The sequence below is a fragment of the Corvus cornix genome, chromosome 15 (genome assembly GCF_000738735.6).
Source record: "Corvus cornix cornix isolate S_Up_H32 chromosome 15, ASM73873v5, whole genome shotgun sequence".
In the NCBI taxonomy this organism is placed as follows: Eukaryota; Metazoa; Chordata; class Aves; order Passeriformes; family Corvidae; genus Corvus; species Corvus cornix.
The window spans coordinates 12,340,403-12,358,735 of NC_046345.1; the positions used below are offsets into that span (position 1 = coordinate 12,340,403).

The 18,333-nt window shown below is 51.5% G+C and overlaps 1 protein-coding gene across 5 annotated transcripts in view; it reads right to left on the bottom strand.

The window, feature by feature from the left end:
- NF2 (neurofibromin 2) overlaps nucleotides 1-18,333 on the bottom strand; it is a 47,598-nt gene that overhangs the window by 13,230 nt on the left and 16,035 nt on the right. For 2 of the 5 annotated variants that reach the window (XM_039560988.1, XM_039560990.1), the window contains exons 5-14: nucleotides 15,133-15,201; nucleotides 14,905-14,987; nucleotides 14,193-14,268; nucleotides 13,831-13,965; nucleotides 11,277-11,351; nucleotides 9,650-9,763; nucleotides 6,712-6,834; nucleotides 6,122-6,339; nucleotides 5,383-5,488; nucleotides 175-305 (exon numbers count right to left, since the gene is read on the bottom strand). In XM_039560988.1, the coding sequence (XP_039416922.1) occupies nucleotides 175-305; nucleotides 5,383-5,488; nucleotides 6,122-6,339; nucleotides 6,712-6,834; nucleotides 9,650-9,763; nucleotides 11,277-11,351; nucleotides 13,831-13,965; nucleotides 14,193-14,268; nucleotides 14,905-14,987; nucleotides 15,133-15,201 (1,130 nt within the window). Of the gene's footprint in view, nucleotides 1-174; nucleotides 306-3,491; nucleotides 3,638-5,382; nucleotides 5,489-6,121; nucleotides 6,340-6,711; nucleotides 6,835-9,649; nucleotides 9,764-11,276; nucleotides 11,352-13,830; nucleotides 13,966-14,192; nucleotides 14,269-14,904; nucleotides 14,988-15,132; nucleotides 15,202-18,333 lie in introns of those variants that run through there. The other 3 variants (XM_039560989.1, XM_039560991.1, XM_039560993.1) reach the window with 2 other exon arrangements.

The window sequence follows — 18,333 nt, forward strand, 5'->3', positions numbered from 1 at the left end:
CTGCCCCAGCACTGGAGGTGCCCCAGCAGTGCCAGCACAGGGGACGGGCCCTGCCCTGCTCCTGCTGCCACCCCAGGGCTGGCACAGCCCAGGTGCCCTCGGCCTTCTTGGCCACACCTGACTCATGTCCAGCACAAATCCCAGCCCATCCTGGACTGGATGCGTGCCACGTACTTCTCCTTCTCGATTTCCATGGACAGCCTCTTCATGTCTGTATCCTTGAAGTCGAAGGAGAGGCTCTCGCTGATGAGGTTGAAGCTTGGCAGGTCAGTGGGCAGTGCTGTGGTACTCGAGTTCATGGACTGCTGAAGAGAGAGCACAAATTAATCACTCTGGGCCACACGAGTGTCACTACAGCAAACGTTCTGCAGCGCTGATGTAAAATCAGAGCAACACTCGAGCCCACAGTCCCAAACACCAGATCAGCCTGGAGATCCCCTTGCTCCATTCCCAATTTGCTCCTCAATTCGAAGCCATTGCTCCTCCAGGACTCTTTGCAGCACTAAAGAGGAGACAAAACACCACCTGCCTTCAAAATCTATTGACAAAGCTTGGTAAAATCAAGGGTTTATCACTGCTATGTCACTTTTAAGCTGGACAGAAGCTGCCTCTTGGGGAGTCATCTGTCAGCTATTTAACATCCAGTCAGGTTTATAAAGTTCAAGCTGTGAACAGGGACAATGTAAGACCCCGTGCAGACACAGAGAGACAGGAGAGTCCTGCACTCCACAGCTCCCCAAAGCCTGAGCAAAGACCAATGTGACCCCAAGGATGCCATTCCAGCAAGGTCCACAGAGATGTACCGACACATTTTTATCTCCTCAGTAATTTACAGTTCCAAAGGTTTAAAAACCACTTCTAGATTCAGCTGGAAATGCTGAGATAACACAGCAAATCACTCCTGGAACACCTGAGCAAGGATTTGGGACTTTCTTCCTCCTGCAAAATGCTTTGATATCCCCCAGTGACACACACTGCCAGGCCCTCAGATTTTATGTTCTCCAAATAAATGACCCTTCTTCCTCTCAGTCAAAAATTCTGTCACACCTCTAACAAATGGGCTCATTAGGAGGAGAGGAAGAGCCTGATGGAGTCATGGCTCCGCTCCTGCAGCACGTTGGATGAGGTGGCAAACAGGGCACACGTCAAGGGTGGCACAGCGGCATCAGATGGGGCTGAGTCACAACTGCTGCCAGCCTGCTTAGCCCTGCTCTGGGGTATGAGAAACCCAGCCCAGCATCCAAAAGATCCCCCACCTCCCTCCTGGATGCTCCTTCTTGCTTTAAGGGATTCCTGTAAGGAAAATGATGTGCCCAAACCTGGAATGGCACTGCTGGGTACCCGCTCTAACAAACGAGAGTTTGAGCTTCAGCTGGTTCTTCCTTTCCCTCATTTCTCCTATTTGGGGTACTCCAGGCACTGTTTTCAGTTAGCTCCACTTCAGCAAGACCTGCAAGCACTGGGGTGACAGATTTACTCTGCACAATAACCTGCCTGTTTGCTCACCACCAGCCTGGAATTCACAAACAGCCAGGGCTCCTTCCCAGCTCGGACAAATCTGAGAGGGACAACATTTCATCGAGCGGCGGAGGTGGAACACAAACACCTCGTACAAGCATAAACAAGGTGGTGCCTCAAACTGCACTTGGCCTGGCTGGAGCCTTCCAGGTGAGTTAAGACCCACATGACAAGGAAACCCAGCTCCTTACTCCCCCTTTGCTGCCAGCACGGAACAAAGGCACATTAATTCTGGAGCAGGCGCTGGAAGGGACAGCTCAGTACCTAAATTCCAGTCTCGAAGGAAAGGGGACAGGTCTGCCAAAGCACTTAACTGATTTAAATACTTGCATCCCATTGACATTCAAGTCCCTTCCCTGTAAGGCACACAGGTGTTCCCAAAGCCCTTCCCACATGAGGTTCTCCCGTCCCTGCAGCACAGGGGAGCCAGGAGCATCCGAGCCAGCCTGCTGGCCTTCAAACAACCTTTAGCTTGTTTTATTTCAGCACAAGCTTTGTTGGGTTTTGTTTTTAAAAACTCCCAACAGCAGCAGTAACAGTAGAGCAGGAGTTTCACTTGCTGCAGCCATTAAGGCCTGAGCCAATTCATCAGGGTTGCTACAGCCACTTCCTTCTCTTCCCTCGGCACAGCTCTGCCACGGAGCAAGGAAAAAATTGGTGGAGAAGCCAGGGAGCAACAGAAGTGAGAAAGAGTATGGAAAAAGCAAAGAGTGAGCAGGTTCAGGGCTCTCAAAGGCACAGGCTTGATATGTGGAGCAAAGCATTTAACAGAATCATGGAATGGGTTGGGTGGGAAAGGATCTTAAAGCTCATCCCATCCCACTCCTGCCATGGGCAGGGACACTTTCCACTATCCCAGGGTGCTTCAAGCCTCGTCCAGCCTGGCCTTGGACACTGCCAGGGATCCAGGGGCAGCCACAGCTGCTCTGGGAATTCCACCCCAGCCCCTCCCCACCCTCCCAGGGAACAATTCCTTCCCAATATCCCATCCAGCCCTGCCATCTGGCACTGGGAAGCCATTCCCTGTGTCCTGTCCCTCCATGCCTTGTCCCCAGTCCCTCTCCAGCTCTCCTGAAGCCCCTTTAAGCACTTCAGGAAGGGGCTCTGAGCTCTCCCTGGAGCCTTCTCCTCTCCAGGTGAGCACCCCCAGCTCTCCCAGCCTGGCTCAAGAGCAGAGGGAGCCCTTGGAGCAGCTCCGTGGTCTCCTCTGGACTGGCTCCAGCAGCTCCAGGTCCTTCCTCTGCTGGTACCTCGGATCTGGAGGCAGCTCTGCAGGTGGGGTCTCACCAGAGCGGGGCAGAGGGGCAGAATTCCTGTTGTAGATTCCCTGCCATTTGCACCAATCCCGGGCAGGTGTTGCAGCAGGTGCTGTTACTTCTAATGCGTAGGCACAGGGTGATAAAAGGGACAGGGAGCTTTTTCCATATGTGTTTCCTCACCAGGAACAAACTGCAAAGCCCTGTTCCTGCATTACAGCAATTTCCTGCCATTAACAGAGGCAAGCACCACGCTGGCAGCGGTCATCCCTCTGATCCCTCTGGAATACAGAGCGAGACGGAGAATCCGGAGGGAGCACAGAGCAGGTCAGGAGGTTCCCCCCGCAGGGAAAGCTCCTCCTGGTGCTGCCACTGCCTTTACTCCACTGCTCAAGAATTTGGGCAAGCCCAAACCAGCTACTTAGAGCTCCCACAGGATCAGAGAGGAGGTGATTGCCTTTATCTGGCACCTGAAGGGCACTGAGGGAGGCAAAGAGCCGTCGCCAAGTCCATAAGGAATGAATTGTTCTCCAAGCCCTGACGGCCTGAGACTCAGATCCACGTCTCACTTCTCATGCATCACCTATCAGTGACATCATAAAAACAGCCTGGGCTTCAAGGACTAAAAAGACACTGAAACAAGCTTTAAAGAACCAGGACTGGAGACTGGAAAGTTGAAAAAATTATCTATTTAACTGTTTATTTTGCCTTTTCTGCAGCACAGTTAGGTTAGGGATTGGACTCGATCTTTTAAGGGTCTTTTCCAACCTAAATGATTCGCCATCCATCCGTTCCCTCCTTCCTCTCCTGCTCTTGGGAAGTCCTGCTTAGCTCCCAGCGTCAGGGGAAGACACAGCACAAGTCTGGGACCGTGGAAAAGAACAAGCCCAGTGTTACACCCTCGTTCAGGAAGAGAAAAGTCAGAATCCTGCACCATTCATCAGAGCTGCCATTTACCTGAGGGACATGAGTCTCCCAAAACCAGCTTTCAAAACAGGGTCCCTCCATGTGCTGGCAATCCAGGGAAGTGTAACAGAGGATGGAAGAGCCCAGCAAGGTGTTTTCACCTGGATACAGACATGCTGGTCACACCAGCCTCCTCCTGACCTTGGAAAACAACAGCCATGGAGTCTGTGCAGCATGGCCCTCATCCTAGGGCAGGGAGAGGGGCAGGAGGAGCAGCTGCATGAGGGGACCCTGCCACCAAAATGGGGAGGGAAAGAAGCATTTCCCTTCCCACCAGGCACTGGCAGCCATGCCCAGAAGGCCAGGGCTCTTCAGGGAAGGCAGAGGACACAGCCCCATGTGTCTGGAAGAGGCAGCTCTGCCTCCAGGCAGATGCAGCTGGAGGGGTGGAGCAATCCCACAGCATTCCCACTAAGAGGCTCTAACTCCACAGGAGCAGAGAGCAGAGCCACACAGCTGCTCCCTGCACTGGGATTTCGGCACAAGGGCTTCGAGCTGAGGCTCTGCTAGATTCACTAAGGATGGACATGGCAACACGAGGGAACACGGATGTGGAAGAGCTGCCCAAATTCCACACTGGGCTGGTGTAGCCATGCAGCAGAGCTCCAATGAGGACACCACTCCCTGTGCACAAGTTAAACCCAGAATTAAGGAGCTGGTGCATCCGAGAATTCCAGTGACTTGTAAAAGAAGGAGCACCCCAAAGCTGGGGTTTATCCAGCACTCACTGACTGAGTGTCCCAAAGCTGAGAGCACCTGATTATTTTCCATCACTGTTATTTTTAACAGCTTCCAAATATTCTTGCAGGGAACTCCAGGGAATAGGGATGTAAAGTTGCTTCTTCTCAACCCCTCCCCAATCTGCTCCTCTAACGTTTCCAAAGGAGGGGGGAAGGAGCCTGCAGGTACAAATACAAGCCTCGGTGCTGGCGCCTGTAACTCCCACATCAAACCTATTCCTGATGCTCTTCCCCTTCCCTAAGGCCAGGAAGGAATGCTGGCAGGTGTGAGCTGCAGGGATGGGGGCACCTAACAGGGTTTGCAGGCACAATTAGGGAAGCAGAGGAAAAGAGCTGCCAGACAAGTCAGAGCAATGGTCATTTAGTCTGGCATTTCGGTGCCTGGCAGGAACCGGGACCAGATGCTTCAGAGGAAGGTGTGAAATCCTCTTAATGGACAATTATGGAATAATCTCCCTTCAAGTTAAGTTTTTTTCCAGCACATAAAAGTCCAGTTTATGCCCAAAGAATGAATTTACAGGTTCTGAAGAGTGTTTATCCCACCTAACAAGAATAAGGACATACTTAACCCTATTTTAAAGGTTATTGCTGAGCTGCTGCACTCCACACATGCTGGCAAAGTGGGGCTCTGACACGGCTGCTAAATTGGTTTAAAATTTGCTGCTTTAATTTCCCCAGCAGCTCCTTTGCTCTCATAGCAAGAGGTGGGTGGGGAAAAAAAAAAAGAGCATAGTGAAGTTCTGCTGGATGAGATGCAGGGATGAAAAGGGCAAGCACTGCTCAGGATTCCTGAGCAGCCACGAGACAGCTCAGCCCCCTCCGTGGCTGGGATGGAGAAGGAGGCTCCTCCAGGCTACAGAGGAGGGCATGGAACTGGGAATTACAACACAGATCTCTCTTACTGTGTAGGAAGACTTGCTGGTGATCTCCAAGAGCTTCTGCTTCGCTCTGCGCTCTGACTCACGAGCCTCCTGCAGGTCCTGCTTGAGCTGATCAGCCTCCTTCGCCCTGCAAAGACCAAGAGCAAACAGCAAATGTCAGACTGGAGCCAGGAGGAACGAGAGGATGGAGAAGCAGGATGCCAGCGTAGGTGTGGAATAGGCAAGGAGAGATGGAGAAGGGCTGTGCTCATCCGAGCAGAAGGGCTGACACCCAGCAGGCTCTCACACGGAAAGGAGTAATCAGCTGGAAGGAAACAAGGCTGATCTTTTACTTGCTCACTGCCACATTCACCATGGGACCTGGGCTCGGGTGTCAGGAGGGTAGAAACAGCAGTTTTAACAAGGAGCAAAGTCTCTGTTCAAGGCTGACCTGGAACAGAACTCACGGCTGGAAAGGAGAACTGAACAACTGCGAGATAAGTAGAGGAATAAGGAGGGAATAGGGAATGTAGATCTACCATCCAGAGGAAGGACAACCTCCAAGTGTTATTAATGTTGTTAAATACTTTGGGGAATGCAGGGGAGGGATGGCAGAAAGCACCTAAAAGCAGAGCTGGCTTTTGGAGAGGGAAACCAGCTGGGCCCAAGGGCCATTTGCTGTTGGACACATGTGGGAAAGCTGAGGGAGGATAACTCAGAGGGATAACTTGAAGGGGATGGGAAGCAAAGCAGAGGCAGCTGCAAGGTTGTACCCTCTGACCTCCTCTCCGACTCCTCAGCCATTTTCAGTGCCAACATCTCTGCCTCCAGCACCTTCTGCTCCATCAGCCGCTTCTCCTCCTCGGTCCGGATGGCCGTGGCCTTGATGCGCTGCATCTCCTGCTCGGCCTCGGCCGCCTTCTGAGCCAGCAGCTTGGCCTCCTCCTCCGTGATCTGTGCCTTCTCCGCCAGCAAATCCGCCGTCTCCTCCGACCTCATCTGACAATTCCAGGACACGAAGCCATTAAGCACAGCCAATGTCTCCTCAAATGTGCCCACAGCCCCCGGAGCAGGGCCCCGAGCTGCTCGCTGCGACACGCTCCATAGAATCCCTCCCTTCCGTGAAAGCCTGCAGCCGTCTGCCGCCGAGGCCGGGATGTGCCCAGGCTCCGTCCCAAATCATCCTCTTTGTGCTCCTCCCAAGCAGCCCAGCAGGACGAAATAGCTCCATCCAGCCTGCTGCTCACTGGCCACTGGCAGCAGTTTGGGAGCAGCCTTAGGGCAGTCGTAGTGCGCTTCCAAAAACGCTTCCGCAGTGGAAAGAGTGAGGAGCAGCTGCAGGACTGGGGAAACGGCCTCCCAGGGACCTACCAGAGCCTCGTTGGCCATCGTTGCCTCCTCCTTCAGCTGCATCAGCCTCCTCTCCAGCTCATCCCTGGTCCTCTCAGCCTCTTCTCTCATCTGCTTCTCTCGTGCCAGGCGCTGCCGTTCCATCTGGGAAAAAGGGATTGGGGAAAGCGAGGAGAAAAACACACATGAGGAAGGTTTTCCATGGATGAGAAAGAGCCAGAGTTGGGGTCAGAGCACCGCTGCCTCCTCTCTGCTTAGTGACAACGGGAACGTCCCTGGACTGGGGTGACCCGATCGAAGAACAGAATCATGGAATCACTCAGGTTGGAAAAGACCTCCAAGATCATCAAGTCCGATTGCTCTCCCAGCACAGCCAAGGGCACTCCTAAACCGTGTCCCCAAGTGCCACATCCACACGTGTTTTTAACCCTTCCAGGGATGGTGATTCCACCACTGCCCTGGGCAACCTGTTTGAAGCTCCCTTGAAAAGTGCCATTGCTGAGGCAATTCCCATCCTCTGCTCAGGCTGTCACTCACAGCACGGCCACAGAAGCTGCCTGCAGGTGGTGATGTCCCCAGACAGTGCCCTCCTAGGCTGAGTCACAGGGCAGAACAGGACAAGTGGGTCCCAAGATCTCCAGTTTAACTCTCTGGAGTGTCTTACAGCAGGACTGGGTTTAAGGACAGTCCGAGGGCATCTCCCAAACACCACAGCACGTGGCAGGAGGCTGAAGGACAGAGATAGCTGCTCCTTTTGATCAGATATCCAACCCAGCATCCTGGAACCTTCACTTCCATTCGTTTAGAGGGAGGTCACACAGAGTGCAACCACCTCTGGCAATTCCTGGATACAAGAAACCCTCTCCATTTGCAGGGAACAGCAATGCTTCTCCAGGAGGGGAAGATCCAAGCCACCAGGATCTGGCAGCTCTTCCCAGAAGATGCTGGCAGGGTTGCTGTGCCCAGGGATGGCCCCTCCACTAGCCAAGAGCCCAAGGGAGCCATTGGGCTAATTAACACACTGAGTTTAATCCCTCCATCCCACAGGGATGGGGCATTATAAATATCCACGCTGCAGCCAGGACAGGAGACCTGCTGGGTTTAATAAGGGAAGGAAGTGAGACAAGGCACATTTCTCTGCTCCTTGGACACCAGCTGTGCTCTGAAAGCGGGACGCCCACTGTTCCAACCGTTCTGCTTCCTTCTATTAAAGGTTCCCCTCATTAATTATCATTATGATCTGCATCCCGCTCAGGACTTCCATTAACAAGAATTCCTGATCTAAAAGGGCTTTCTGAAACCAGTTAACAACTGTGGATGCTGGGGAGGGAGGAGGGAGCAGGGCAGGAGCCTGACCTTTCCCACAGAGCCCAAGTGCTCTGGATTTGGGAGCTCACATGAAGCCATAAGCTGCTGCTCCCTCCCAGTGCCCTCTCCCTCCCAGTGCCCTCACCTCTCCCAGCAGCCCCAAGAAGCACAGGATCTGGTGTTATCCAAACACACCAAAAACTCACAGACTGTAAAACTTACAGACTCATGGAATCGTTACGGTTGGAAAGGCCCTCGAAGATCAAGCCCAACCATTATCCCAGCACTGCTGCGTACACCAAAACACCACATCCACTTTTGAACTCTTCCAGGGATGGTGATCCCACCAGTTCCCTGGGGAGCTCATTCCAATGCCTGACCACCCATCCCTGAAGCCTCCAGCACTTGGACACCGTGCCACTCCTTCCAAGGAACCTTCTGCTCCATAAGGTCATGGCTTAGTGAACACGGCGGTGCTGGGTTGATGGTTGGAGATCTCAGTGTTTTACCAACCTTAATGTTCTATAGTGCCAACTCCTTCCTGACCAGAGGAATCCCTCTGGGAAGCACAAAGTCCCCCTTCCCCAGTGGAGCTTGTAGTGACTCAAGTCCTGTCTTCTCCTGCCACTCCACGAGCTCCAGGAGGGAGAACTGCCTCAGGAGGTACCTGAAGGACAAGTCCCATCCTATCTCCAGCCAAGCTGAGCACCTCAGCACCACACAAACACCAAGAGAGGCGCCTCATGGAGCAGCCATGCCCCATTTCCAGGCCAGCTGAGCACCTCAGCACCATACAAACACCAAGAGAGGTGCCTCATGGAGCAGCCATGCCCCATTTCCAGGCCAGCTGAGCACCTCAGCACCACACAAACACCAAGAGAGGCGCCTCATGGAGCAGCCATGCCCCATTTCCAGGCCAGCTGGGCACCTCCACCCCACACAAGCACCTCTGTGGCCGCACTCAAACCTAGTAAGGCACCAGACTCGTGAGCACAAGCCCCTGCTGGGTGCAGCGACTGCTCTGGCTTCTCCTGCTCCTCTCTGGTGGCTTCCCTGCCAAAGGGCCATTTATATTCCGAGCACCAGTGCTCAGATTAGCTGTGTGGGTTTCAGTGAGTAGAAAAGGTCTACGAGCAGAAAACAATGATTCATACAATTCAATTTGCTGATCTCTGCTCGTGGGCTCCACGCCGCTGCCTCTGCCGCGCCGTGCCGGCCGCCCGGGCTGACCCGTGGCACGGAGAGAGGCCAGTGTGGAATTAGCATTGCAGGCTGCACAGCCCGGAATGTCGGCGTGCATTCCATCACCCCGCAATTAGAAATGAGGCGAAGAGCTACGGCACAGCACAGCTCCCCCTCGCAGCCCCTGATGTACCAACTGTCCCAACACACATCTTGTCACTTGTAGACACCCAGGGCAGCTCTTTTCTCCTGTCCTCTCAGTTTTGTTCCCAAACTGGGGGCTGGACTCAGGCTGCTATCAACCTGCAGAGCCAAGCTGAGATGACTGGAGAACCGGGAGCAGGCTACTGAAACATGTTCAGCTGGACCTTCCCACAAAGCTGCTTTGACGCCGTTCCAGAGACCTGTCCTTCCCAAGCCCATCTGCATTTCTGATTTTGGCTCACTGGTTTTGGGACATGCGGCTCACCTGCTTCCTGGCCTTCTCCTCCCTGGCCTGTGCTTTCATCTGTTGGACCTCCAACGAGTCTGCCTTCCTCCTCCTCATGAAGAGGTCGTGGTTGCCAATGCACAGCTGAAGAATCTGTTCCAGTCAGGGGTGAAGAGCGGAGAGAAACAGCTGTACACATGATGGCGATGAGGTGGTTTGTATTCTTGACACACAAAAACACTAGAATTGCTTTGATTTGGTGCTTGTTAGTGCTTCCACCCACTGAGCTCCAACCCTGCGAGCTCTCACAGCCGTACGAGGGGCAGGGAGCCAGGTCCCACACCAAACACCAGCTCCTGGGTATAGCAGCTCTTTGCAGAGACCAATTTTCTGTGCCTCCAGCACAGCCTGGGTGTTGTTTTACACCCACCCTAAGAAGGCAAGAGGCCAAATAATAAAATAAAAATTGCTACAGCTCTGCCTGGTTCCCTGGTTCTCACTGCCCCCTTTCTTTAGGCTCAAGATGAACTTGCACCTTCTCCCCAGTGTATGTCTAAGGCACTGAGATTGAAAAATAAATTAAAAGGAAAAAACAAAGGAAAACCACTTTCCATTTGGACAAACAGAAGGCTTATCAAAAAACCTACTTGGGCATCTCCAGATACCTTTGCTGAAGGGATTTGAGCCCCAGTGTGGGTCTCTCTCTGGTAAGGACCAGGGAGGTGGCAATGCTAGAGGAGGGTTAGCACAAGGTGGGCACACAGAGGAGTGAAAAGATTTTTTTGGCAATAAAAGCAGGGTTCTAAATTTGGATTCTTTTCTAAAGGACTGATTTACATGCTCTTCTTCCATTTCATAAAATCATGATCAGAATCATGGAATGGTTTGGGTTGGAAGGGACCTTAAAGCTCATCCAGTGCCACCCCCTGCCATGGGCAGGGACACCTTCCACCGTCCCAGGCTGCTCCAAGCCCCGTCCAACCTGGCCTTGGACACTGCCAGGGATCCAGGGGCAGCCACAACCCAGGTAACAAATGGCATTTCCCAAGTCACAAATGACTGCTCTGGAGTCAGAGGAGCTTTCAGCACTATGAACCTGACGATGCAGGGAATGAGGAAGCCCCACTTCCTATGGCATGTGAAGCACAGCCAACAACCAGGACAGCAAAGGTCCCTGTGCGACCCAACAACAGATCCAAACCCAGAACATCAGCTAAAGCTGGTCTCCAACATGGACAGCTCAGTGCAGTCCATCCTTGTCCAAGCAGAGTGTCCTCAGAGGGGGAAAAGCCAGGACTCTGGTAAAGGTGTCCCCCAAAACAGGGAAAGCTACAACACAGGGCAGAATGGGAAAGATCCACAGGGGAAGAAAGAGGAACTGAGCAAAGCTGGGAGTTGTATTCACTAAGTGCTTCCGCTATTTAGGTCAGCTGAAAGCCAAGAGCTCCGAAAGGCAGCAAAAAACAGGGAAGGGGGAGAGGTTCTGTGGAGTAGCTTGTCTTGAGCCTCCCCCTTCCCTCCTTCAGCGAGCAGTAACTGCTACACCCCACCACAGCTACACAGCAGCAGCTCCCTCTCAGAGGAAAAGCCCCAAAAGCTCGTTGTCTCACACTCTCTGCAGAACCCACTGCTGCAGGCAGTAAAAAAAGACTGTCTGTGCACTTACCAGCTTATTCACACGCAGCTTTGATGAATTGAATTTAAAAACATCAATCTTTTTGTCCAATGGCTTAATCGTAAACTGAAAAGGAAAAAATAAAGAGGGAGAGAGTTATCAGAGAGTGGTGCATTTAATAAAAACGCAGCTATAAAGTTCCTCCTGAAAGCTTTGGCTCAGAGCAGGTCAGCAGGGTCAGACACGCGGCTCAGAGCCGTCCCCGTGGCTCGGAGCCAAGCAAGAGGACTCGCATCAAAAGCAGCCAAGGAGACAACTGTTCCTCCAGTCAGGAGAACACGGGGGCCTCAGGTGCTGGCGTCCTCTGCAGAGAACCCTGCAGGGATGGGGGTTCAGCTCAGCACCTCCCCAGGCAAGGTGCTGCTCTCCTGGGAGCTGCAGGGAACACAGCAACCACAGCAGGAACTCAGGATGCTTCCAAAGGGAGGAAGAACCAGCTCAGCTGCCTGAGGGAACCACAGAATCATTAAGGTTGGAAAAGCCCTCCAAGATCATCAAATTCAAGTGTCAACCCAACACCACTGTGTTCACCCTCAAACCATGTCCTCAAGTGCCACATCCACAAGTGTTTTGAACACTTTCCTTGGCAGCCTGGGCTAGGGTTTGACAGCCCCTTAACGAAGAAATTTTCCCTAATATCCAACTTAAACCTTCCCAGGCACAACCTGAGGCTGTTTCATCTCATCCTGTCACTTGTTAACTGGGAGAAGAGTCCGACTCCCATCTGGCTGCACTCTCCTGTCAGGGAGTTAAAAGGGCAGGAGAGCTGCATTAGGAACACAGCAAGGAGCTGCTGCCCTTCCAACACCTCCACTCAAAAGAGCTCCCCAGAAGAATTTTCCATGCATTTTCTTCTCCAGAACTCAGCTGGTTCCCTAAGACATCCCCACAATTCAAACTATTATTCCCTGTCTCTAACTTGTATTTACACTCCATGTGCCAGCCAACCCCCTCTACCCATGGCCCGGCTTCACCCTCTCCAAAGCTCTCCCACAGTGGCTCTCTTGAGAGGAGAGTGGTGGCACAAATCCCTCAAGAGTTTTGGTAATGAAGCCCTGGGACGGCGAGAAGCCTCTGCACTATCAAAAGGGTACTTGAAGAGATGGAGTGCTCTGCAAGATGGCATTTTTTAGGAGACATGCACATATTCCATCACTCCCCCACACGCTACAGAAATAACGGGCTGAGGAGCTGGAGCAGACAGAGTGTGTCCATTAGAGTGGGAGATCTGTCAATACACGGCCCTGCCTGCAAAGGGCCCTGCCCTGGCACTGCCTCGCTCTGGCAGTTTAAGAGCCAATCTTTTAAGACTTTCACAAAAGCAGACGTGCATGAACGTCCCTGGATTCAGGCTCCAGCAGAGCCCCCAGCAGTCACTGAGAGCAGCAGCAGGAACGTGCTGGGAGAGGAGTTTCAGCTCCATGTGAACAGTCAATCTTTGTTAGGAGGGATAACCCCCAGTGTGGTGTTGGCAGAGCTGCTGTTCCCAGCTCTCGGCCCTGCTTGTATCAGGTCAGGCCTGCTCGTGGGCACCTGGTTACACAGATGACTGGCTGATGGAAAGGGTCCGTCTTTTACCCCGAGAGAGCTCTGCTACAGTCCTGTGGCAAGGCCTGCTTATGGAGGGGTCAGTCCCTGGATTCTGGGGAGCTCCCACTGCACTGTCACAGGCAGGGAAGCTTCGGAAGTCACTCAGTGCTGGGCTTTTTGCAGTCGTGAAGCTCTTTAAGGAGTAAAGCAAGTGGAGGCAATTCCAGCACGGATTTACTGCTTATAAAACTTCACAAGACATGCAACAAACGCAGCTGATGAGAAACCTTTAGCTGCTTCCCTGATCAATATCATGTTTAGATTAGAAAACCATTTTTAATTAAGAAGTTAATTCTCTTCCTTACCATGAAGGCAGCTGGTTTCTTTGAGCAGCTCTCTCAGACTTAAAAAGGAGCTGCTCAGTCCCCCCTCCACAGCCAATTGCACTTCTGTTCTCAGTTAGGTTTGGGGGCCAACAATCCCAAAGACCCATATTTAGACTGGATTTAATAAGTAACTATCCAACAGCAGGCTTAAATTGCTCAACATCCTAAAAAGATTTCAGCTGCTATGCCAAGCCCAGCAGCCTGAAACCCAAGATGATGTAATGAGATGGCAAGAGCTCTTCTCCCCAGGAATACATCTCCCTGTATTCCATAATACAGAATATATCCACAGTAATAAATACTGTAATATATTCAGTAAAGAAGAGATTTTAACTTCTGAACTCTGGTATTTGGGCTAAGCACATCAACAGCAATTTGGGGTTTTTGAAAAGATTATTACATAGAAGGTTTGAAACCAAAGAGGAGAAGCAGCTCTGCAGTGACCCCTTGCACGCCCACTCCTGCAAGGTTTCAGGAAGGCTTGGAGTAAGGTTTCAGCTGGAGGAGTTGAGCTGCCCTTAGCTAAGCTGGTGAGAGCAAGCACAGCAGACAGAGAAGCCAAGAGAAATCATTTTAAATCCCAGTTGTGTTCTTACTGCTCTCAGGGAGGAGGTGAGACACATCCATACCTCTTTATCGCTGTAGGAGATATTCCGGATCTCATTCCATGGGAAGGAGATTTTAGGGGTCAACCTGTTGTCCGGGTCATAAATGTGAAGACCCAAGGCATCAACTCCAAGGAGCAGCTCTGTGCCTTTTTTATTCTGCATGAGGAAAGGAAAGAGCAGGAATCACTGGGAGGGTCAGACATGAACCACTGTCCCCTCCTCAGCCAGCCCTGAGCAGTGACCCAGCACTGGGTACCAGGAGCTGCTGCCTCCCCTCAGGACAGCTGGGGCTCCCCAAAGTGCCACCTCCCAGCTCTCCTGGCTCTCCAGGAGATGGAGATGACACTGGCAGGAAAACAGGAGCCCCAACCCACCCAACTCACCCTGATGGCAAAATAGTTCACACCATACATCTCCAGGTCCTGGGCTATCTTCAGATACTCCATTTCAGCTTCATCTCTGTAGGGCAGGAACAGCGTTTGGGAGGATCAGAGAGGGACACGGCTGCTCCTGCTGATCCTAAGCACTCACCAGGCTTTAAAGCCTGGACTGTCTCTATCACACAGGTCAATCCTGTCTTTGCTGGCAAGATCAATAAAGTCCAAGAGCAAATCCCACTCTGCAGTTGCCAGAATGTGAGTGGCTGCTGAGATGCAGCACTCCAGGCCTGGCTTTGTTCACCTCCCAATCCCTTCAGCATAAATAGGAAATCCCTGGCTGGGATGCCACTGTTTCACATCCATGGCTTTAGGTTTATCCCCCAAGAGGAGCATTTTGCCACCTGAGGCAGCCATACACAGTTTGAATCCCTATTTCTTCTCCCAGACCCAGAAGCCCCCTGATCCCCAATGCAGGTGAGTCCTTACTTTGCATCATTCCTAAATTCTCTCAAGGGCCCTGACAGCAACCAGGGGACAGCAGGGCACATGCAGAGCCATCAGCAAAAGCTCTGAGCTCTTCCCAAGGCTGCTGCAGAGATGTGCTGGGATTATCCTGCTGGCAGAGCTCATCCAGAGCCTGCCCAAGCTCCCCAAAGGCTGGTGACTTCCCAGGGGAGGGGACTGGCCCTGCCCCAGCACAGCAGCACAGGCTCACCTCGCTCTGCCCCGGTGCTCGGCGTACCAGGCTGTTATCCTTTCCTCCCACATCTCTGGAGTCATCTGGTACAGGTTTATTACCTGGGATAGATGGGAGACACAGACCAGGTCACAGTGCTGCTCCTGGCTCAGCAAGAAAGCCAAAACCACCAAGACAGGTCCCAGCACCACATCCAGCCTCAGGACAGCTTGGACACCGACTCCCCGGCTCCGCTGAGCTCCTTACCCGCTTGGGAAGCAATTCCTCCTGTGCCAGGAAGCCTCTCTTGTGGACGTTGGGATCGTAGTCACCGTACTGGGAAGAAGCACAGACACAGTGCCCACCCCACGTTAACAACAAGGGCAAGTCAAACACTTCAGCCCCTCACAGCCACCCCTGAGAGACAGCAAACACGGCCTGCTCACCCCTCCACCCCACGAGCAGAGAACCTGCTGCTCTCTAAGCTGAATAACCTGGCTTTTTTTGTCATTTCATTGCCAAGAGAAACAAAGAGCTTCCTTCTCATCATGCAGCAGAGGTGGGAGCAGAGCAAAACTTCCCACCATCACAGAATCATTAAGGTTGGAAAAGGTCTCCAAGATCAAGTCCAGCCTGTGACTGAACACCCCTAAGGTCCTCAAGAGCTCCATTTTGGACACTTCCAGGGATGGTGACTCTACCATTTCCCACAGCTTCAGTTGATGACCATCACCAGTTGATGTCCACGCTGAACTAGATGATGGTTGTCTATTCTATTCTCATTATCATGCCCTAATTAACACTTCCCCCAACGCAGGGCAAGATTCTACAGCTGAGAGGTCCTTGTGGTTCCACAGGTAGTGGAACAAGGAAACAAGCCATGGACAAAGACCTGTCCCCAAAAATTGATGGATAGCAGCAATCCAGGTTAGGCAGATGGCAGTTCCTCTGCCACTGCTCATCACCCTAATGAATAAATATCAAAAAAATTAGAGGAGTTTGACAGACTCCTCTCAGGCAGGTGGTGGCTCTTCTGTCAGAGGGTCTGTTGCTCAACTGGGTCATGGAATCCAATTCAGATTTGTTAAGTGCATCCACTAATTACTGGTATTTGTTTAGATTTACATCTCTTTGAGCAGCATATAAAGTGACTGAGAAAGAAAACCGCTTATTAACAGATTGAAGAGCCGCGTGTCCCTGCGGTGCATGTGAAAATGAATTTACCTCCTGCATGGCCTCAGAGGGCTGGCAAACGGCTCCTCCAACAACGCAGCAAGTTCAGGAGGAGAGGAACAAAGCATGTGAGGCAAGTACACAGAGTGCTGTGACTTCCACTCACCTGGCAACCAGGACTTCTGCAGTGACACAGGTGGCAGTCCCCGACTGCACGAGACATGGCACCCTTTGCTCAAGCCACTCATTCTGCAAGCAAGGCAGCCCTTCCCTCCCGGCTTTTCCAAGCAACCTCAGCTCAGGAAGTGCAAAATGGTGCCAATTTTTAAACCCAAGACCAAGAGGCATTCGGTGGTCATGTAACAAGTCAAGAGGCTTTTCCTCTCAGCCACCTTTTCGTGCCAGGACCATCGCATCGTGCACCGAAACCAGAGCTCAGCATCAGAAGTCTACACACATCCCACCTCTCCGCTTGGGAGACAACACGTGGGGATTAAAGACACAAATATTGATCTGGAGCCAATGCAGATGCGAAGGGAGCATGTAACAACAACCTACCCTAACTCAGACTTCAATTAATAGAACAAAACCAGCCCGGATTTCATCCAGGAGGGTGCTGAGCAGCAGTAACTCTGTCTTCCAAGGTCTTGGAGCTCCTCAGGATGCAGCACTTTGCAGGTACACGGCCCTTGAGCCCCCCCTCAAAGGAAGCAGCACTAAAAACGTGGCACTGTTGAAGGAAACAACTCCAATAACCTTGGACAGGCAGCAGGTAAATCATTTTTAGGTGATGAAAATAATAGCAAATAGGATTAACACGATTATTTTCTGTTGTGATCTTCCACGGAGATCCAAGACTAAGTATGGATTATGTGACTTTTCATGTGCTGAAAAATACTGCCGTGTCCCAGAGGAATATTTGTACTGAGAGGGGAGTCTGGATGAGAACATTAATTATTCACAAGTCAAAAATCAACAAATGGCTTAAGTATTGCAGAATTTGTTGGCTCAAATGATTTTGCAAACGTACTTTCTAAAGGCCTTTTCAATTAAATCATTACTTTCAAACTGTCATGGAATTTCAGCTCCTGTTAATTGAACTGTATGATTAATATTCATGATTGGGCATGGAATTGCCTTTACCATGATCATGCGCCTGGCTTAGATTGTTGGATAAACACAGGCACGCTCAGCTCCAAATTAACACCAAGTATTGCTTGTTTTGGGGAAAAACAATAATAATTAAAGAGCTGTTTGCTGTGCTACGAGATCTGAAGTGCTGAGAGAGTTGCAGCACGGCATTTAAGGGGCAAAAAATAGAAGAACCTCCTGGATGTTCCCAATTTTTTTTTTTTCCTGTTGATCCCACGTCTTTCCCAGCTATTTAAAACCTGAACCACCTCCAACCTCTGAAAGCAGTGTGGGTGGTTTGAACAGGGCTGGAGGGGAAAGCACATAGTAATTCCCCAAATGAACACAACGAGAGGGAAATAAATAAGCTGTTATTTTTATGACCCCCCTGTTTCCTTTGCTGTCTCAGGTTGGTGTGGATGGACCAGCAGCACCTGGCTGTCAGTAAGTGGCTGTTGGATGCACACACACTGCTGTGTCAGGCTATTATGCCCCTAATCATGCAAATCAGCACGTTATTAGTGAAATTACTGCGCTGACTGCCTGCTTTCTTGTCCAGGAAGGACATCATGATCCTATTTAACTGGAAGGAGATGACCTGCAACATCTTTCTTCCCGGTTCCCTATCAAAGATGTGCTTTCAGCTTTCGCTTTTGCCGGGAATGAAAGCGCAGGGGGAATCCCAGGCTGGAGGGGCAGCAAGGAAAGGGATGTCTGAAGAAAAGCCCATTAGTGAAGAGCAGAAAAGTCATCCCTGCTCCACCTTCTCCTGATCTCAGCACGGTCAGAACTGCTCTGACCCCATGTGAGCTCCTCCCAACGCCCCAGGACGTCCAAGGTGCCAAGAGGACAAAGGGGATGGCACAACCGACCTGCACCAAGTCACAGCCTGTTCCCGAGCACGTGAGCAGGAGCTGTCCTGGCCAAGAGGTAACAGAGCTCAGTATTTACCCAACGTTTATTCATCTTGGCAGCAGGAAAAGTCATTGCCTACATATCCTCAGCTCAGGTCAATGGAGAGAAAGCCAAGAAATGTTTACTCATGCACTCCAATAAGAGTGATGAATGTTTCACAATAACAGAAACATTTCTTAAAGCAACTTTTCTTTTCCTAGCTCATGAGTCTCTTGAACAAAACATGGTTTCATCAATACTCTGACTATG